A 22530-nucleotide genomic window follows, 5' to 3' on the forward strand; every position below is an offset into this window, starting at 1 on the left:
ATTTTTTCTGCGTTTCAAGGCTACACTCCCAAATCATGGTGCCATGGAATGGCGTGTCGATTAGCACATGCATATCTGCTCATTTGACAGTGGTGACCTATAAGCTTCCTGCTCCTGATGATTACTTTTGTATTGGTCTGCCAGATCCTCTACCCTCTGATTACCTTCACAGAAGTTATTCTTCTGGTACACGTTGTCTTTTCTTGTTGCTTCACCCTTTTTTTTTTTTTTATCCTTTCTGATATTGCTTTAACTTTTGATACATTTATACATGCTCTGGTCATTTTGTCTCTCTTTACATTGAAAATCACAGCTTCTGTGTTGTTTAGGTTCAAGTCCAACTCCTTTCACTACCGCTTGGATGGTTAATGGCCTAACTTGTCCTCTCGTCTAGAACACTCCATTGGCTTTCCTCACGGATCAGGACTGACTTCTACTCCCCCTCCATTCTTTCTCCAGTGACTTCTAATGCAGTGGTACTGGGGGGGTGTGGTGTTACCATGTGGCTGCCTAATAAAGCACATTTTGGGGTGAGTGTAGAAATTCAAAAACATAGTTTTACTGCATTTATTTAATTAAAAATTTTATTTTAACCATTATGTATGTTACTTGGGAGTAATTTAGTATTTTAATGGCTGTTAAGATTTTCCTCCTCATTGTGATTTGTTCTGGTTATTTAATCCATTATTTAATAATGAGTATTAATGAGTGGTCTGACACTGAAGCAGTTACAGGCGTTTGGCCTGGGTGGCTGCTCTCCTCGTTGTTATTTGTCATTATTAGGATTCTATTCAGGGGAAACTAACAAAAACAAGAAAGAAACTGTCCACAGGGTGTAACCTTCACGTGTGCTTGGAGACTGCGTTTGAAAGTTGGAGTGTTTTGAAAATCCTCTAGTCACTTCGTTAATAAATTCATTATCATAGTTTTGTTTTACATTTTTTGTAACAGTGAGTTATATTCAAAGATAAGTGGTATTAAAATGTATGCGTGCTGGCTTATTTTTAATAGCATTTTCCAATATGATGTGGCTGACATGGCTTTCATTGATGGCAGATTCCAACTCAAGTGCTGAGAAGATCCATGTGCTGCTGTTGGTGTGACAGGTCTGAGGCTAGTTGTACTTGAAATTCCTTAAACATAAGATTTTTCAAAGAATTTAAATCTTTGCTGAAGTCTCAAGTTAAAATTGTTGCCTTGTCCAAACATGATAGATTGTGGATTATTGTGGTGTTTAGCTGATAACTTACAGTGGCATTGAAATACTGAATCATGATAATCTTTAGGTAACGTAGCCATCAGTTTGTTTTTCTTGTAGTGGAAATGCGGAGTACATGTCTAGTCACTGTAACATAAGTGTCACCAAGCCATCTAGGAGCCATCATACATTTCTACAGAGGTTGTTACCTTTATTTATTTGTTTTCAACTTTTATGGACATGAACATCTTGTAACTTAACATGCTTCGATTTCAGGGAGCAGCAGAATGAGCTGCTGTGCTTGAGGTTTGTATAACAGGTCACAAAGCTGCCAAGTGCATGATGGGTCTGAGGCAGTTAGCGTATAACAAGACCTCCCTCTGCATTCCGGCACAGTAACAGATCTTACGTACCTTGTATGGTGATGAATAAATAAACAGTGGCATTGAGTAATTAAGTACATGTCTAACATGTCCTGCCTTCTTGTATGGTCACACTCGGTCAGACCAAACTGTGCACATCTGCCCTGCTCCATCCCAAGGTGTAATTGCCTTATCAAACATGACTGCTTGGATCTCCAGAGTATCTGTCAAAACAAGTGAAAAAACAACGATAAACAAATCACTCTCAAGATCAAATTTAAACAGTAAATTGGTTGATAGTTGAAGTCCCACAGATTGTTTCTCTGTATGAAGGTAGAGGAGTTGACAAAGTCAGCAGTGCTTTTCAATGAGATTTTGAAATGTCAAATGTTTGTGATATCTCAGTGGAAACTGAACTGTCTTGACAAATCTCCACCAAGAGTAAGTGGGGCACATTTCAAAAATATCAGTCCACTGGGAGCCAAGTTACTTTGGGACAGATGGACAGACAGACATGGCTATCACAGGAGGTGCTTGTTGTATTTATATGTGAACACACCTAAAAAGAAACCTGACAAAAGGGAGATGGGCATTTAAAACTAATAAAAGCACAAATATTTCTAAAGGGCTTATTAATGTAAAACGAACACTGCTGTGCTTTTCAGAATGCAATGTAAGAGAAGAGACCAGCTCTATGAAACGGGTGAGAACAAACACTTGCAGCCACAGGGGGGCTTCAGGACTGAATCTGACTTGTCACCTTTTTACAGATTGTCTGAAGATCTTCCTGCTATTTCCTCGTGGTGCCTTTAACCTGTGAACGTCCAGCTGCTTTTACCTGGATGTTGGTCTGTCCCTCTATAGATGTAGTTGCTGATGTCACCTTTCCCACAGTCAGCCACTGAACAGGACATCCCTGATGCTGCTTCTCCACATCTTCCTTTCTATCTTGTTGTTTAACTGGGTATCTCAACGCTGGGCCCCCAACTGCTACCCAATGTTGGTGTCTCTGCCGCTCAAATATTTTGTTGGTCATTATCACCCCACTATTCCCCTTTCTATCCTTTGTCTTTTCTTCAAGTTCCTGTCTACAGTTGCTGTTCTGGTCTACAGCTCACCGTGTTTCTGTGATCCTTCACTCTCCTCCAGTCTTTAAGATGTCTTTGTCCTCAAGAGGCTGTGGACAATCTGAACTCCTTACCATCTTGTGTCTCTTGAAGGCCCAGCTCTGTCCTTTGTGTCTGCAGCTTGTTCAGTCAACTACCTGAGCTGCTCTAGTCCTTTGACTTTGTGAGCTTCCAGGGCTTGTTCTGTCTTTCCTGTTAACATTTTATCTTCTTGCTAAACACTAGGACATCTACAGTAGAGTATTCTTAAGGGCACAGTGGTTGTTGTGTGTTGGTCTGTAGCGGAGCCTCCAGCATAGCTGGAACAGCCCAAAGTAAACTCTTGGTGAATGAGCCCCTTGGCAAGTCTAAATGGAGCTGTTGAGAGACACTAAGGCACATTAACTTGCTGAAACCATAGAGCAGATGTAGCCTCCGTTTCAGTGGAGTTTTCTTTTTAACAGGAAGTACCTTAACTGGTGGCACAGTGGTAGCAATGGTCCCTCGCAGTAAGGACACCCAGGTTCACATCCTGGATTCTCCCTATGTAGAGGTTGCGTGTTCTCCCTGTGTCTGTATGGGTTTCAAAGTCAAAGCGAACTTTATTGTCATCTCAACCATACACAAGTATACAAATGGACTAAATTGCGAAGCTCAAGGTCCACAGTGTAAGTTTCCTCTCACAGCCCAAAGCCATTGATGTTTGGTGGATTGCTGATATGGCTGGAGTGTGTGTGGGTTCACCCTGAGAAAGGCTGGTGCCCTGTCCCAGTGATGCCCCTGCCCTGCGCCCAATGCTTGCTGAGATGTGCACCAGCAGGTTTGGAAGATGGCTCCATTACGGCTACGTAAAATTATTTAAGGAGTGTATCAGCTAGTCAAGGTCACCCTTGATGTCCCAAAATATGGTGGAGGTTGACTTTAATGACTGATTAAATCTGAGCAGACCACCAGGGCTCATCCTGTCAAGAGTCGAGTGCAGGGCTCCATATTTAAAGAGGTTAGGGCCAAGTATCTCAAAACATCACAAGCCATATTTGCCAACACTTGATAAGCCCCTGGGTGGGATGCACTCCAGTCTTTTTAGAGTTGGTCTTTCTTTAATTTGACATCTGCCACCATGAACAGAGTAGGCTGCATGTACGCCAAGTGAACCAGTATGTTGGTGCTGGTAAGACCTTCAGGTCTTGTGTAGGCTATATTTGCTTTAATCCTCCTCCTACCCACCCCAACTTTGTGCTTCTTATGTGAAGATAAACGCGGTTTAGAATGTCATCTGCAGATGTGTGGCAGCGACAGCGTTTACTCCAAATGTGGTGTCCCACTGCTTTTTTTCAAGATGGCCATTTTCAGAAGGCGCCTTTAGAGTGTACAGTGAAGGAGAATTTCCATTGGGATGACATTGCTATCTGAGAGAATGAGAATCATCATGCTTCTGACAGTCTTGAATACCACAATAAAATTATTTTCAAGTAACACACACACTTTGATACTTTCCAATAACATTTAGCTGATCCCGTTGTGTAATTTCTGGATTGACACCAAATAGAGAAATTGGGGAAGACTAAAAAGCAGGACATGCCTTGGACCTGCAGCCCCAGGGGACCCCATGAGAAGCTCCACGTTTGATCCCCCACAACCCAAAGACGTGTTGATGTACTGTATGTGTGTCCTGTGATGGACTGGTGCCTGATGCTCTTCTGGGAGTTGATGAAATTCAGACAACACACAAACTTGGAAGTCTATTAAGTGTACACACCATGAGCCACATAGCATGATGGTGTAAACGGCCAGTAACCTACTAGGGCACCACTTCTTGAGTATTGGAAACTTTAGGACAGACCATTTTTAGCCAGTTACCAGTGGACGACAGGAGAAAGCTCTGAGCAGACTGACACCTAAACTTTCTTCAGTGCCATTTGTATTGCTTACAGTTAGAAGGTAGCTGGCACATTTCACAGCTCCCTCCTCCTTCTCTTCCTCCTCCTTCTAATGTCATTGCCTTCACTTTATGTTAAAAGGATTCAGCTGGGGCATTCATTGGGATATTACAAGTGGCCCAGCAGCTCAGCACTGCCACCTCATGAGGCCTCCATGTGCCAGTATGGCTTTTCTCTCATGTCGTAGTTGATGTGTGTGTCCAGCTCATTAGTGATGCGGTGCACTAACACCCCCAGGCCTGTTCAAAGCCATCCACCGGTCCTTGGGTAAGCTTCAGTCCCTCGACCCTGACTTGGGTAAGGCAGCTTGGAGACCATTCTGTTTTAAAATAGTCTTGAGTCTGTGGTTTAGAAGTGAGTGACCACTGGTATGTGGCTGTCGATGTCCTGTAGAAACTCCAATCTCACCTCTGCTAATGCATATTTGGGTATTGCCGGCAGACAGGTTGGCTTCATACTTCTACCCAAAGTGACTTACTGCTTTTACCTGGCACAGTGGGTCACATTCGAGTCACAAATCGGCTAACAAGTCTGCTCTGAGATGAAGAGAGAATATCCGGACTAATCCACTGCACAAGTCATGAGATGTCTGGAGCTGACAGGCAACACTTCCCACTGTGCTGCCCTGTTTATGTCACTTTATGAAGGGCGCTATATAAGACATGTGCTGAACCAGCAGCTGTGGCGTCAGAAGTGACTGAGTGGTGTGTGCAGGTCCACTTTTCTTTGGCGTAGCAAAGTGGCCCTTCCCTTGTTAGCTGAAGGCCTTTTTTCATGATTCTTTGACACAGCAGCCCTACAACAATTAAAAATGCTCCGTCTTGGACGTGAACACATCTGTTGGTGATCCTAGACTGGCTGGACTTGTGCATAGTAGCCTGTCATTTCAATTCAAGGGCACTATGGCCTCATTCGAACTTCATAAACTGCAGTGCCAGTGTGTACCTAATACGGCCAATTACAAATTCTGCAATGTGACATCTTTTTAGTTTGAGAGAAGACACACAATGTTGCCTACAGGAATTTTCATAAATTCGTTTTATTTAGTTTTCATATTTTGCTTTGCATGCACTCACTCAAAGCTGCTTGTTTTTATTTTTCCAAAACATTGGAGCCATCGCATTGCAGAAGACCCCAAAGCACTGATGGCCCCCTTCCAGGTTTTCCCTGTGCCAACAAAGCTTTTCTCTCAGTTTGCAGACTCTGCTGTGACCAGTGTGGGTGTATCGTGCAGTCTAGGCTCTTGTGTTGTACCTCCTGAAGGCGGGATAGGAAAACTTGAAGAAAAAAATGAACATCTGCTGGCTTTTTTTTTTTTTGTAAAATAATTTTCTATTCAGCAGTGCTTGCAAGAAAAGTATGCTCCAGGTTAAGGTAAGTGGTAATGAACTCTGGGAAGTCCTGCTTCTGCACAACTTCCAGGAATATGGAAATGGCTGTATTGAGCCTCTCTTTGCCTCTGGAGGGAAAAAAAAAATCACATAACACATCAGTGATGTTAAACAAAGTAAATGTGAAATCCTAAACATGGAACCATGGGTGGCCATTTCACCCTGGGACAATCAGAGTTTAAGAAGGGCAGAAGGAAGGTCCTCACAAGGAAATGATACTTCTGTGTGCAGTCAGCATCAAAAATAGTGTCATTTAGACTTGCAGACCACTCAACTCAAACACCATGACTGACATTTGATGAGTATCGGACAGCTGAGGGCGACTGGCACCACAAAGAGCTCAAATAGGTGGCCATGAAGCTCCATTTGACAGGCTTATATGTAACCTGCTTATGAAAAATTATTCTGTCATCCACTATATAAATTTTATTTATTATTATGCTACATTGTTTTTTCTTTCTTTTTTATTCTTTTTGGTGCTGTATCAGTCTGTGAGGATGCATCTCTTGAGCTCAGGCAGCAGAAATGCTGAGAACGTTCTTTCATTTCCAGAGATTTCTAGCAACAGGAAACAAAGGTGCTAGTTGAACACCAACTGGTTTATTGCACCAAAGCAACCTTATCTTATAGTTGTAGAAAGCATCAGCACACCCTGGCATTTGAAGAGCCCAGACATGCTGGAGTGCCACCATTGGTGACCCAATGCAACCCATCATAGCCATCCACCCATTAGACCCCTGCAAACAACGACACCCCGGAGAAGACATGAGATGTCAAAACAGCTGAGACAGTGAAGGTCCTAACTGCTGAGGCAGTATTCATCCTGCAAAATTTCAAATGTGGGTTTCCCAGCAGAGCCTGACATGGATTGTACACTGAACGTCATGCAAGCTATGAATCAAAATATTTGTATTATGATTTTATGTTTATTTTTCTGCCATTGTGGCTTACTTTCAGGCAGTACTCTACGCGAAACACCATCTCCACAGGCCCCGGCCCACTTGAGGAGCTAGTGACTCGGCTGGACACGTTCACCACGACAAACCTGTGTGCAACTGAGCAGGACATGTGCGGTGGTTTTCAACTGCTTGTTCTCTATTAAAGAAGAGAGTGCCCACTTCCACATTCATTCAGTTTTCCAACATTATAATTTTTCGGTCTTCCTTCATCTTAACGCTTCTATCTTAACCGCTACAGTCGCTTTCAGAGAAGTGCTGACCCATCTAAAGAACTTCAACTGCATCACTGGCCTCCCCAAGACTTAAATGAAGAAAGTGTGAGCTAAAGGGATATTTTCACAAGTCCCCTGTTTGAAGGAGGAATATACTAAACCAAGAGAGAAGTTCATTTCTTCATAACCACAGCAAAGCTTTAGCAGACAAAGTGAACTAATATGACTTCTTCTTTCGACTGCTCCTGTTAGGGGTTGCCACAGCAGATAATCTTCTTCCATATCTTTCTGTCCTCTGCATCTTGTTCTGTTACACCTATCACCTGCATGTCCTCTCTCACCACATCCATAAATCTCCTCATAGGCTTCCTCTTTTCCTCTTGCCTGGTAGCTCCATCTTTAACATCCTTCTCCCAATATACCCAGTATCTCTCCAACTTGAGCTGACCCTCTAATGTACTCCTTTCTAATCTTGTCCATCCTCATCACACACAATGCAAATCTTAGCATCTTTAACTCTGCCACCTCCAGCTCTGTCTTCTGCTTTCTAGTCAGTGCCATCGTCTCCAACCCATATAACAGCTGGTCTCACTACCATCCTGTAGACCTTCCCTTTCACTGCTGATATCCGTCTTTCACAAATCACTCCTGACACTTCTCCACCCATTCCACCCTGCCTGCACTCTCTTTCACCTCTCTTCCACAATCCCCATTACTCTGTACTGTTGATCCCAAGTATTTTAACTCATCCACCTTCGTCAACTCTACTCCCTGCATCCTCACCATTCCACTGACCTCCCTCTCATTTACACACATGTATTCTGTCTTGTTCCTACTGACCTTCATTCCTCTCCTCTCTAGAGCATATCTCCACCTCTCCAGGGTCTCCTCAACCTGCTCCCTACTCTCACTACAGATCACAATGTCATCAGCAAACATCATAGTCCACAGGGACTCCTGTCTCATCTCGTCTGTCAACCTGTCCATCACCATTGCAAATAAGAAAGGGCTCAGAGCCGATCCCTGATGTAATCCCACCTCCACCTTGAATGCATGTCACTCCTACCGCAGACCTCACCGTGGTCACACTTCCCTCGTACATATCCTGTACAACTCTTACATACTTCTCTGCCACTCCCGACTTCCTCATACAATACCACAACTCCTCTCGAGGCACTCTGTCATATGCTTTCTCCAGGTCCACAAAGATGCAATGCAACTCCTTCTGGCCTTCTCTAAACTTCTCCATCAACACCCTCAGAGCAAACATCGCATCTGTAGTGCATTTTCCTGGCATGAAACCGTACTGCTACTCACTAATTATCACCTCACTTCTTAACCTAGCTTCCACTACTCTTTCCATTAACTTCATGCTGTGGCTCATCAATTTTATCCCCCTGTAGTTACTGCAGTCCCGCAACATCCCCTTTAGTGAATGAAATTATATGAACTAATATGACAATAGCCAAAAAAATAATGGATAAGTGGCCTAGAAAAACAGGAGAATTGTGGGGTGAGTTCTTTCAGCTTATCCCGTACAGTATATCCACTCACACAGATGGCCTACAGCAGACCCAATTCTCAATCAGCCAGCCATTTGACCACTAACTGATCTCTTGACTTAGCTGGTCTTTCTGCATTCAGAAAAGAACAGCAGTGTGATGTTTATTTCAAAATTATTTACAATTAATTCTATTTTTTGCTATAGCTTTAAATGCGTAATTCTCTTTTGTTGGTTTACTATTAATGTGACCTTTTTCTGTGTAGTTTGCTCACTTAATTGCATCCTAATAATGACAATTAACAATGAGAGGAGCAGACAGCCAGGGAAATGACACTCAATGGAACCCTGCAAGAGTCAAGCCCAGCACTTTCATTTTCAGGCCCTGATAATTGGGGGCAAATGATTACAGAGGGACCTATGAATGTCACCCAGGGCTTGCACAGTTCTGCCTACACATTTATACTTAAGATTTTGATAACAACTGTCCATTTGGCAAGCAACATAGCTTAATTCAAGTTCAATAAATTTGTCCAAAATATAGTCAGGTTGGGTAAGTTCATCAAGTTATTACTTTGACCCACAATTTAATTAAACGTTTCCATATATTTGTGAGAAATATCCTGCTATTGACCAGTTCTCGTTGATACCCCCTTGCCTACTTTAAAGCAATGACTGATGTCCACCTTTTTTGCCCTCCTCATAACTGTTCATACTTCAGTCATGGCTTCCCAGTTGCTTTGGATTGTGGAGTCTAAGTCTCTCCTCATAGCGCATACTCCGCAGTTCCAAAATTAGTCTAACAGATCTTCTCTAGAGTTTAACTTGCACTGATATATCCTTTTAATAAGATACTATATATGTAGTTTCATACACAAAGCATTTTTTGGAACTGCTGAGGAATTTGTTGCCAGCCCAGGTCACCTGTGCCTCTTGACCCATCAGCAGTTGAACACGAACTTGGGACCTTGGAATTTCAAACAGCTGAGCTAAACTCTGTCAGTCAGTGGAGTCGAAGGAGCCTTGTGATGCTCACCCCACCAGTTACACTCACCCCTTCTCTGAATGAGTCCCCCAAATAGTACAATTTGTTTCTTCTCTGGAATTTGCTCAGGCAGACCTCCACATTATAAGCTCTACATCCTCTTTGACAGAAAAGTGAGAATTGATCATCGGCCGCTGGAATTACAAACAGCGAGTTGTGCTTCTGTGTCAGTGGGGTGAGCAACATTCAGCTTGAGCTTTCCAGGCCCATTTGCGTGTACATGAGGAGATGAACAGAAATGAAGACCAGGCCTTACTTTGTTGTGTTACTCTGTAGAAAATCTACAAGCTTCACTCGAATCCCCTCCTCAACAAGGTCTCGGATTAGACCTCGGGTTACCATCCTGCTGTCATCTTCCAAAGTGACCTGGTGGCGAATCCACTGCCAAACCTATAATGTCAAAGAAAAGCAATAACCACAAATAGAAAAGTGTAAAAAGACATATTTCTGCTTTTAACTCTTGACTGCAGTCTGTTTTAAGTTCAGTTTGCCCCTGACATCTTAATTCAGTAAACATCTATGCAGGATTGAAGAATGTCTTTTTTGAAATATTTACTAAAAAGAATAGCATGATCTGTACTTACGTAAAATATGGTACTTAGTAGCACTGATAACAAATATAATGTGCTATGTATGAAAAATGCTGCTTTCTAAAAGTTCTAAATGCGTGATAGACATGTCATTAATATTAAGTACAGACCTACAGTATTCTGTTTAGATTTGTTCATTTGTAAAACTTGAGGGTGTAAAAGCATGAATGAAGAATCTTTTGGTCAAATAGGAGCTACATTTTATACTAAAAGGGATGGTGTAACAAAAAGATGGCAAAAATCCTAAAGCTCATTTTCATAGTTCTCATAAATGCTCACAGATGCTTTTAAAACTGTTGCCTGCATCTCTTCTGAATTATTGTATGCCAAACATAGTGGAATTTATTACCAGTAGATATGTTCCTATCTGACAAAACTGTTCAATCGCATCTTCGAAGATGACATGGCTCCTCATGTCTGGTCCACAAGAGTCACTGTTCAGTTTGGGAAGGGGAAGAGAGATTTTGGTGAATATTCAAACTACTGTACTACCCTAACCACCTCCTATGCCACACCATGAAAATCTTCAAACGGGTCATTGACAGCCATCTCAACAGCATTATCTCCAACATCCCAAAACCAATGTGGCTTCGTCAGTAGATACTGAACAACTGACACCATTCATGCCACGTGATTTCTAGTGGCAAGGCACTGCAAGTAGAACACACCAATCCAAATGAACTTTCTGCACCTGGAAAAAGCATTCAATAGGATCCTGCATGAGCTTATCTGGTAAACTGGTCAGCTTCTTGATGTTTCAGAGGCCTATGTGCGATGGACCCAACTACTTTACAACAATATCACACTGGTATATCACCCTCTGTCACCATTCAAGTTTGTGTCCATCAAGGACACACCCTCTCACATCTGCAATTCAACCTCCTTGGATGCCACTCTATGCCGATGATGTTCGGCTGGCAGAGGGAGTGCCACATGCAGCAGTGGAGAATGCAATTGGAGGAGGAGGCCACAGCTTAAAATCAAGAAGATGGATTGGGGCACAGTGGAATGTGGGGCACAGACCAGTGGCACCTTACAAGTTTGTGGACAAGACTGGAACAAAACTACACAGTTCAGATACCTCAGGTTGCTCATTTGTGCCCAGATGCATGTCAGAGCTGCGTGGCTCAAATGGCAACAAGTCACCAGAGTCTTATGCAGATGGAGGATGTCTTTGTACCTTAAGGTAAAGATCTACAAAACAGTCATCTATCCGGTCACCTTGTAAGGAGCAGAATGCTGGCCAGTGACGCACAAATAACTTCTCCATGCCATGAAGATGCATATGCTACAATGGATCCTCAGCCTGACTCTACTTGATCATGTTACAAATAAGGAATTTAGAAAAACCAAGGGAACAGCACCAGTCACAGAGAAAATGCGGTAAGTTTGGCTGTTTTGGTATTGCCAGGATGTCAGAAGCAATGACCAAATGAAGAAGCTGTACACCTGAGCCCAGAAGGGAAATGCGCACGTGAATGGCCACAGAAACACTGGCTTAAAGGAAGATATGCGGCATATGGACACTGTCCTTGAAGACACCTTGGTTTGGAAGAAATGGTGACTGCCATTTTCAAAAGAGGACCCTGCGCCTACAGTAAGTGGGATAAATGCTAAGAACAAGAAGTTTGTTACATAAAGCTGCTTCAGAATTTTAGTTGAACCTTCATTTTTTTTTTGTTTTTTGGCTTCTGGTCTATGAAACTTTATCCCAAAACCTGTTCACATTTTGATCAAAGCCAAAGGCCAACTCCTCATTGTCAGTTTTTAGAATTCCTCCTATTGCAGTCAGGTTTTACTGTTTTACAGCTGATCAAATCCTCTATTTCTATAGTACAATATTTTGTTTGTTTATAGTATTAGATCTTCTCTCTTGCCATCCACTGCAATACATCTGCTTGCCTCCTGGCATATCAGTTTGGCATCAGATTTATAGACTGATGCTTAACTTCTCCCTCATTTTGTGAATTGTGCAGCAATCCACATTCACACAGGCAGCTGACTGTTTTTGGACTTCCTAGTTGTATGATCTCAGAAGAAAATGGAAATGTAACATGTGAATTATTGGATTATTCCTCACTCCTACCTGACAACAAAACATTACACTCTCTTGATTCATTGTTATATGCTCCTATTTTCAATGTATTCACCTTGTAAAAATGTGTATGGTGTTATGTATTTACTTGCTTTACTATGGGTAAGTGCTAGAAACTACTCCAATGCTGTTGTGAATTAAAGCAACTAAACTACCTAAGTAGAAGCAGCACAGTGACTCAGTGGTTAGTGCTGCCTCCTTCAGACTCTTTTGTTTTAATTACATGCCCAACTTCTATCTGTTTGGAGCTTGTATCTTCTCCCCATGTCTGTGCAGGTTGTGTGTACTTCACTTTCCTTCAACACGCCCGTTAAATTCATTGGCGACTCTAAATTAGACCACAGAAACAGTTTTGACAAGAACAGGCTGATCAACCCAACACAGTTCATCAATTCTGTTCACCCAACCCTTTCAATATCTTAATAGGCCAAGTCCCTCAAAGAACTACTAAGTACCAGGCTACTTAGCAATTTATTCCACATACTGTATCTATGGTTCTATTAGGGAAGACAACCCCTCATTCATTGGTCAGTAAGCCACTATGCTGTAGTTTTTCAAAGGGCAGTTTGTGAAACTGCACAGTTGAATTGACCTCCTGCTTGTTTGAAGCACCTCGGATACAGTATGCATAAATATGAGGCATACCTTCCATCTGTTAATGTTTTCCCCCGTTTTTCTTTCCCAATTATTCATCTCTCATAGACCACACTCTACAGTGATAATATAACATGAAGCACCATAGTAGGTAATGAATGTGGCTTTACTGGGCAGGACACCTGACCAATGAATGGGGGCGTGGGAGCAGATATTCAATTCAAAAGATTGTTCTCATTTGATCATGCTCTCTAACCGTTTACGGGGGGATTTTCCAGAAGTGTTTTAGTTCTATTTAATATTTTATCCACAGTACATGTGTTTGTAAAGTGAGCACAATATCTGGCATATGGTTTTTGTAACATGATTAAACTGGATATTTTCATGGATGTTTTTGATACTGGTCCCCAGAAAAGCCTGTTGTGTCAGAAAATACTATCTCAATTCTCCATAAACAAATCCAGGCATTTCTACAAACAACACTGGGTAAGTATCAGATAAAACTTATAATTTTTGGGTGGAGTATTCTTTTAACATTCTCTGAGCCAGGACTGTGTTGAACAGCAAATCATAAAGACCTAAGTGATAGAAACTATTGGATCAGTCGAGTTGTTAGTATCCTTATACTTGCAAAACCATGTCTCAGTAGGAGTAATTGTGGGTATTTGTAAGAGTGAATGCTGCCACAGGATGGCACCCTGCCTAGCTTGTGCCCAATGCTGTTAGGAGAGACTTTAGTTGGATAAGTGGGTTAAAACATAAAAACAGCACTGCCTCTTGCTTCTATATGTTGTATTGCTTTAATTTTATTTTTCTCACAAATTTGATAAAGAAGCACAATTTAGGTGTTTGTTGTGCCTAATACTATAAGAAATAAAGTAAAAGCCAACTGACTGACTTAATACTTGTATTTGATTATACAGTAGGAAGCAGTTATTGTTTTTCTCCTGAAAAATATATTTTCTGAATGAAAATATTTTAAATGAAAATATTTAAAGGAAGATTGGATGGTTCATCTGTGAAGTGGCAACTCTTTAAGACCCAAACTGGCAGTTGTGAACAAAAAGAGAATTATTGTGCAGTAAATATTCTGTTTAAAAATGCTAGTGTGTAGCAAAATGACCATTCAATGGGCCTACCTGAGATCTGGAGATCTCTGCAGTGGCTGAATCTTCCACCTGATCTTGATAGATGAAATGCCCTTTACCTTTTATGGGGCAGGAAAAGCAGAAATAAATCACTCAACACAATAAATACAATAACCTCAGTTTAGAGTGCAAAGCTATTACGGTAAGTCCAAGGAGTTACCCATAAAATGTCATTCTGCATAAGCAGAGTACCTGCAACAAATCCAGTCCCACTGTGGCCAGGCTGAGACGTCCACTGTGCCAATGTGTTGCCCATATTTAAATACATATATATATATATATATATATATATATATATATGTATATATATGTATATAAAATCTTTCAAAGATTGCAAATTATTATAGGAAATGATGACATTGGGTAAATATTCTATTATATAGGATGTTGAGCTGAGTCACAGTTGGTGCAAAATTTTGTTTCATCAGTGCCTGTAATTAGATGCTAATTGCTCAATTTAACTAATAATAATAATATGTATTGGGCTCATTGTTTTTGAATTATATGTTAAATGGATTTTATCACCTTGCCTAACTAAATATGTTTCATGGTCATCAATTTCAGTAAACACAGTTTTGTCTAAGTTGTGCACTTGCTAGGGGGCTGATCTCATCTTTCCATTTAAATACTCTAATAATTCTTACAAAGCAGCCAGTTTCCATAAGGCTTTGTGAAGATCAGTTGTGAATATTTGAAGAATTGTCCATTTAATTCATGTAAACTGACCGTCATCTGACATGCAAATCTGATGTTATATATCCAAATTAGATGTAACTTATACGTTTGTTGACATTATGAATGTCACATACTAACATTTCCTTACATTAATTATTAATCAGTTTCTTTTGGGCTGTATTTTGATACATATGGTTCAAATGTGCTCGATAATATTGTGTGATAGTAATGTAGGGTAGACACAGTGGTGCAGTGGCAGTGCTGTTGCCTTGCATTAAGGAGGCTGGTCTCCCTGTAGCCATGTGGGTTTCCTCCGGGTGCTCCAGCTTCTTACCACAGTTCAAACACATGCAGGTTAGATGGATTGGCATTGCTAAATTGGCCAGTGCACGTGCACATTAACCTTGTGATGGGCTGGCACCCTGTCTAAGGATTGTTCCTGCCTTGTGCCTGATGACTGCTGGAATAGTTTCCAGATGTGCTGTAACCCTGTCAGCATAAGTGTGTTACAAAAATGCATGGATAGTAACATCCATCCATCCATTTTCCAACCCACTGAATCCGAACACAGGGTCACGGGGGGTCTGCTGGTGCCAATCCTAGCCAACATAGGGCACAAGGCAGGAACCAATCCCGGGCAGGGTGCCAACCCACCGCAGGAGACACACAAACACACCCACACACCAAGCACACACTAGGGCCAATTTAGAATCACCAATCCACCTAACCTGCATGTCTTTGGACTGTGGGAGGAAACCCACGCAGACACGGGGAGAACATGCAAACTCCACGCAGGGTGGACCCGGGAAGCGAACCTGGGTCTCCTAACTGCGAGGCAGCAGCGCTACCACTGCGCCACCGTGCTGCCCAGATAGTAACATACTTGTAAATAAAGTATGTAAATTTTCAGGATTCTTTGTCTCATACAGAAATTGTAGTCTATTGTTATGTAATGACTTTATCTGAAAATTAACTTACTGACTCCAAATAAACTATAAAAAAGTGATGTGAGTCATCTATAAAGTTTCTATAACAGGTAGCATATGCATTCGGTCTGAATAAGAGAGCCACTGCAGACGAAAGCCATGTCACAAGTGAAATGGCCAAATCTAGACATCTTCCTTCATTTCAGTGAACTAAGATGGCTTCTTTATAATCCAAATGCCCCAGGTTTGCAGCTGGCGGGGAGTATGAATACTGTAGTATGAATTCCTGAGCAAAGCAACAAAACTGCCTTCACTGTAAGGTGAGAATTCAGTATATTTGGGACTACTGGCTGTAAATTAAGCCATCACTACTCTCCATCACCTTTTATTATTCTTCTCAATGGATGTTATAGAGTGCAGTTAGTAGGATGCTAATCTATGAAACAGGAAGCAACAAACCTAAATATATATATATATCAAGTCACCAAATTTTATCATGACACCATCAGTTCACACACAAGGAAATATTACATCTTCAGCTTTCATAGAATGCTATTGCATTATGTCTCCATGAGAGGGCACAGTAAAGGGAATGATTCAAAGGAGAGATCACTTGGAGGATTAACAGTCAGTAGGTACAGCAGTGAATGAAAAGAGAAAAGCTACACATCATTGACAAAAGCATTTGTTTGCATTTTATCAGGCAATACTTTCACACTAATCAAAACAATAGTATGGTGTAATTAAGGCTTGGAACTTAACCCACTAGCCTACCAGTCCAATTCCTGCATTTGCCTCACCATGTAACCTCACCAAATACTTTAACCGGTCCATGCTTCAATTGTAAAAAAAACAAAATCTGTAAACAATTCTACGAAATCATCATCTTGTAAGTCATCTTGAGAAAATGTGTTGGTCAAATATACATTATTAATTACTAGTAAAATTTTATTTAATTTTGTGTTATATAGTGAAATATTATTTACTGACTCTAAAGCACTGAATGCATTCAGCAAAACAACAAACCTTACCTGTAAGCCATGATGCCACAAACAGGATGCCCACTTCTATGTTATATTTGAGTCCATGGAGAGTGACACCACCCTAATGAAAGGAATACTGAACAGTATCATATGCCATATACTGTATGCACAAAACTGAACTTTATTAACAGCATGTCCCAAGCAATTACTACATTCACTCATCTAGTTTGCAGATACCCAGCTATAGTCAATTAGAAACCAAAATGGCAAAGGAACCAATTCATGTCATGAGGTGTTCACTGAAAAGGATCGGAGTAGTTTTCTGGGTGTATTTATCAGGCACATGTATGTCTGTATGTATTTGTGTATAGATATATACAGTATAGTGAAAGACATGGATGGACTGGCATCCCATCTGGGTTGGATGTAGCTTTCTAGCATGGACAGGAAACCATCATAGGGGAAGGCCAACTGAGGCCTGCCTCCTGGAGACATGCATTCTCTCAGTATGCTGGCTCAGGCATCTGCAGAGCTGTATGGGATCTGTAATTACAATAGGCAGCCCGGCTGGGTTTAATGGATGACACTGGAGGAGCTGCCAGGGTCAGGCTTCCCTGTTCTTAGGAGGGATTTCCACCTGACCTGAAAGTGCTTCTCAGAGCCTAGCAGAAAAGGATGCTGCTTTGCCTCATTCAGGAAGTCGGAGTTGGGAAGATGGCAAAGCTTGCCTGAAGAGTTGGAGGAAGGGAGAACCCTTTGTGTCTGAAAAGACTGTATGAAGGCATTTTGTTTACACTAAATCAATATATTTGAACGTGGGACTGTGCTTGGTCTAGCTGTGTCTGTGTTTTAGGACTCTGTGACATCCCCTACAGGTCACTGGTGTAGTCGGCAGGATCCTTTTACGCTCTACATCTCTGTCTTCACCTCTAGTCATGAGCTGTGGGTAATGACTGAAAGAATTAGATAGTGAGTACAAGGACCTTAAATGAGGTTTCTCTGCAGGGCTGGTGGGCTGACACTCCCTGATAGGATGAGAAGCTCAGCGATTCAGGAGAGCTTCAGAGTAGAGTTGCTGCTCCTCCAAATCAAGAAGAACCATTTGTGTGGAAATGTCATAAGGATGCCCCCTTGGGCGGATCTCCATAGAGCTGCTCAAGGCACATCCCACAAGGTTTAGATCCTGTGGCAGACACACTACATGCTGTGGGAATTATATCTCTTGGCTGTCTTGGGAACACCCAGGAATTCCTCAGGAAGAGCTGGAATCTGTAGCTGGTAATAGGGAAGTTTGGGTTGCACCTACTTGGCCTGCTGCCACTGCAACCCTCACTAGCAAAGGCTGTTTCAGAAAATATGGTAAGATGTGTGTTTACACCTATTTTGGGGTTCTCTTGTCATTACATACCTTGGTATAGGCTTCAAATCTAGGATGATAGGTTTGTGAATTAACAGTGCTAACCACTGTGAGCTTTATTGTAGTCATTGCTACATTAAAAACACATTATGTAAAATAACTGGATTACCATGTTTTGCAAATGTTAACCAATATGAATGTCTTTGTAATTGGCAGTGATGAACCGTGCAAAAGTAGAAATATCATATAATGGCAATATAGTTAGGGGGCTGTAATTCAGTTTAAGTAAAAAAAAACAAGATATTCTTTGACAAATACCATATAGGAAAAGATAAAGCCTAGACAAGAGGCATTTTTCACAGTTCTTAATGTTTTGTTTGAACTCTCACATCTGAAGTATCTCCTTGTTTTAAAGCTGACTAATTTACACACTGAGACCCAAACATTTTAACTAATTTAGTACAAAGAGCTGAGTTACTTACTGAAGGCATGGTAAGCAGCTCTGCACGCGTTACAGACACATCTTCCCGCAGAACATCTAATTGATTTTTTCCATTTGTGTGCTGCAGGAAAAGCTGAAACACATAAAGGGAATTGCTGCATATTCTGAGATCATATTTCACATAGGATTTGACTTCTTTTTCCCAGCATTTACCCATCACTGAAAAACACAATCATGACACTAATGTGACATCACTCATCATGTGGAGAAGACCTTTCTCTCTCCCTGAATAAAACCAGAAGGTGCTATTAAAACAAGAAAAATGTAGATGTCATAATTCAAGCTGCCAAATGACTTATCAAAGGAAAATTATTTTTTCAGTTTCTTGTTTAGTGGTAAATTATCAATATTTGAGTTATTGATGATTACCCAGGCAGTGCAGTTTCAATCATAGCCTGTGACTGAAAGGACTCATTTGATATGGCAGCTTTTGTACAGTACTTAGCAGATCCCCTTACAAAATAATCACCAATCACCATTGAGCAAAAGAATAACATTTGAAGTAAACGTAATCTGAGCTTTTGCCAAAGACTTGACTTTACCATCACCTACACTAGACACACTTTCAGTCACATCCAGGGTAACATACAACTGCCTAAAGTTAAAAGTCTGATGCTTCAGCTTCTTGAAGATTTCCCTTTTTTTTTATCTTTTCATCATATTCCTATAGTACATAAGGCCTTGTCCATCGACCTCTCTAACATATTATCTCTGGCTCTTTCTTTTTGCCATTTGCCACACTATCTACTCTATACAGCTCTTAGTGTACCCCAACCAGATCTGTACTGTCTTGTTTTTCATATCTTCACTTCGTAAGTGTCCACCCACATTCATTTAACCCCAAGACCAACATCTACCTGGCATTTCTAATCAACCTGTCTACCAACTCTTTCATTTGGTGAATGCTTTCCTTGCTGTATACTATATATCATCTCTAATCACTACATTGGTGAATGTAATTATATTCACGTGTTCTTCCCTTATGATAGGGTCTCCGTTATCATGAATCCCTGTGCCCATGAAGATGAACTCCATAAAGCTTTGAACTAAAGCTATCCCCCAACAGTTTTATGTCTTAGAACGTTCAATCCTGGTTGACAGGATATTCACTGAAAAATTCCCAATGAATAGAACAGCCACAACTCTGGATAACAAGGAAAAATATACTGAAAATGTGTCTAAAGCAAACTACTGTACCATCACACAGAGGCAACCCAGGTATGCTTTTTCATTTTTCAAATTGTTTTTGTGATTTTTACACAAATTTGTGTTTATGAACGGCACTTCAGAAAGGACCAAAAAGTAATAGCCTACTCCAGTCCACAAAACATTTGTGGAGATTCTTTTTCCAAAAAGAATATCAAATATTATAAATGTGTGACATAAGAAAATTAGAGTAATAGAAAGCCACAGACCTACTTATGTGATTCATTAAATTTACATCTAATGAAGAATTAGTTGAAACTGTGGTTCAAATGGAGTTTGGCTCAACTGAGCATAGAAATGCTCAACTCAATACAGAAAATAGAAGTACTAATGTATGAACATGTCTTTGGTTGTCCAGGAGCTCCTCCATCACATTGCCTTTGAGACCTGTCTAATATTCAACAACACCCAGGGTGGCCAGTCTGTAATGTTCCTGAACTTCAAAGCTTACAGTACAAAATTACAAAGCATGTGGTCTTACAAAAAATGTGCACTGGTTTCTTATTGGAGATGATGAGCTTTACTGCAAGATGAACTATTGTTTCATTTTTATTTTCATATACTCTTGATAAAAATCATCTGGTAATCACAGAGTGCTGCTTCACATGTGTCTTCTTACCATAACTGCCTCCTTCCCTAAAAAGTGGCATCTTCTTCAGCACATAAGTCTAAAAGTTCCTTCTGCATCATATGAATCTTGGGCATTAGCACATATTCATAACAGGTAGGGTCAATATTGGTACAAAAGCTGAAAAGGTTGTTTCCAAGCCTCTAAACAAAGGATGATCAATTTTATTTGTTTTAGGTCGAATGTATGGTTATAGGTAAAGCCAAGTGTTAGAAGATCTTCCTGACTGATTATTATTACATATTAAGATGTTTGGTGATGAAGAGCTTTTTCAAATTCAAACATCATGTGACGTTACGCAGTTGAAACTTGGCCCCTATCTGATCAGTATGGGCACAAATCTCACCCTTATTAATATTACTACATACCCCTCAGGTAAGGTGCATCTTTACTGAACACACATTACCTCTTGCAGTGGTTTTATCAAGTCAAGGTCGTACACTAGAAACCCATCGATACCCGCCTTGATTTCCAGAAGCTTTAACCTTAGGAGAGAGAGAAGTAAAAAGGGTTATTGTTTCTTCAATAATTGGTAAGTAAACAAACTTAATTTTATAGAAAGATGTAAAGCCAACATTTCAGAAAGAAAATCTGAAAAGACTCAAGCTGCAACATTTTATATACTGCAGAGGGATGTCAGGTTACGATCAGAATTAAGTGCTGCAGGGGCCTTCTTTGTACCCTTCTGTCATGTACTGGCAGTTGCCTGGCCCCGTTAATAATGGTGGGAGTGTGTGTGTACAGGGACTGCCTGGGCTTAGGACTTCTCATGACATACAAAACCTCAGAAGTTACTTTTTGGAGACATCCAGAACCCCCTTCTGGGCACAGGATTTGCAAAGTGAGTCAGAACAAGTAAATAAGGCAAGAGGATCTCAAGGAAAAGCAATGGTCAGTGAAGGAGAGGAGTGCTTATTGGTATTTATATGTGGTCAGGTATATAAAACACCCAACAGACAGACAATGCTTAGAAGTCCTATGTAGTTTTGCCTAGTGGGATATCCAGGATGTTTATTTCTGTTTATTTGATACTACAGTATATTACTGCTCAGGTTATCTTTTCCTTTTGTTCGCTATTTTAGTTAATTAAGCACCCAATCCAATACTTTGCCCACATTTACACTTTTCTGGGTTTGTAGAGGCCTTGTAAGTGCTCCCTACTGTTTATAATATTAACAGTGCATTTATAATAAATATTTGAGGATAAATTAACCTTACATAATATTACATTTGTTAGTATCACTTGAAGGCAGCCAAATTGTGACTATTAACAGAACTAACTGCCTACACACTATAATACTTCATACTGAGTCAAAGAATGGCAGCCCAAAAAGAGTTTACTAATATACTACCTTGAATTGAAAAAAAATAAATATGTAAATAAATGAGTAATAAACTAAGGTCATTTACATTGTTTTAAGTGCTTACCTTCTTCAAATTACATTAGTGGGTGAAAAATTTCTTATAGTTGACAATTTATTTGTATTTATAAGCAGGTAAATTTCCAATCCAGTGCGTTGGTAGACTGTTGGCCTATGCAGGGTTGGCATCTGCCCCGTACCTGAAGCCAACAAAATTAGGCTTGGACTCCCCACTTGGATTAATATAAACCAGGCTCTTAGACCCAGTTTATTCTAATGACATTTGGAAATGATCTTAATGTAAAGGAAATCAACAAAGTAGCTGCCTGTGTGAGGGACTGTCCACTTGCCTGGTGACCTTTTCAAGTATCCTGTGGTACTGGGAGCTTCCCTTGTCACTGGGAAGTATTGCAGCCGCCATGCCTCCAGTGGCTAACGCGCCCCGTCTATGGCATGTCTGTACCAGTAATTCCATGTAGCTTCTCAGAAAAGGCTTCTCCATGTTCACATATTTACTGCGGTCAGGAAGCAAAAATGCTGAAAGATTACCTGTATGACAAAGGGAACAAATCATTCATTACAGCACTTTCTGTTTTATTCAAGGTTGAAGATGCTATTTTTGAGTTTTTCATAGCTCTAATGTGTGAAAAAGTAAATCAGCTCATTAAGTTTGTGAAACATGAATTAATTGGTGAAAATTGGGCTGATGCGAGGAAGCATTGGTGTGTGCATGAGTGTGTCCTGTCAACAG

The 22530-nt window shown here is 40.7% G+C and overlaps 1 protein-coding gene across 2 annotated transcripts in view; it reads right to left on the reverse strand.

The window, feature by feature from the left end:
• Window positions 1–193: 193 nt before the first annotated feature.
• Window positions 194–22530, reverse strand: part of ugl (ureidoglycolate lyase) — a 35895-nt gene continuing 13558 nt past the window's right edge. Inside the window, exons 9-15 of one of the 2 annotated variants that reach the window (XM_028801698.2) lie at window positions 22130–22328; window positions 20825–20903; window positions 18565–18657; window positions 16774–16846; window positions 14133–14200; window positions 9971–10104; window positions 194–1784 (exon numbers count right to left, since the gene is read on the reverse strand). In XM_028801698.2, the coding sequence (XP_028657531.1) occupies window positions 1754–1784; window positions 9971–10104; window positions 14133–14200; window positions 16774–16846; window positions 18565–18657; window positions 20825–20903; window positions 22130–22328 (677 nt within the window). In that variant the 3' untranslated portion in view covers window positions 194–1753. Of the gene's footprint in view, window positions 1785–5629; window positions 6066–9970; window positions 10105–14132; window positions 14201–16773; window positions 16847–18564; window positions 18658–20824; window positions 20904–22129; window positions 22329–22530 lie in introns of those variants that run through there. The other variant, XM_028801697.2, reaches the window with a different exon arrangement.

This window comes from Erpetoichthys calabaricus, chromosome 5 (genome assembly GCF_900747795.2).
Source record: "Erpetoichthys calabaricus chromosome 5, fErpCal1.3, whole genome shotgun sequence".
Taxonomy (NCBI): Eukaryota; Metazoa; Chordata; class Cladistia; order Polypteriformes; family Polypteridae; genus Erpetoichthys; species Erpetoichthys calabaricus.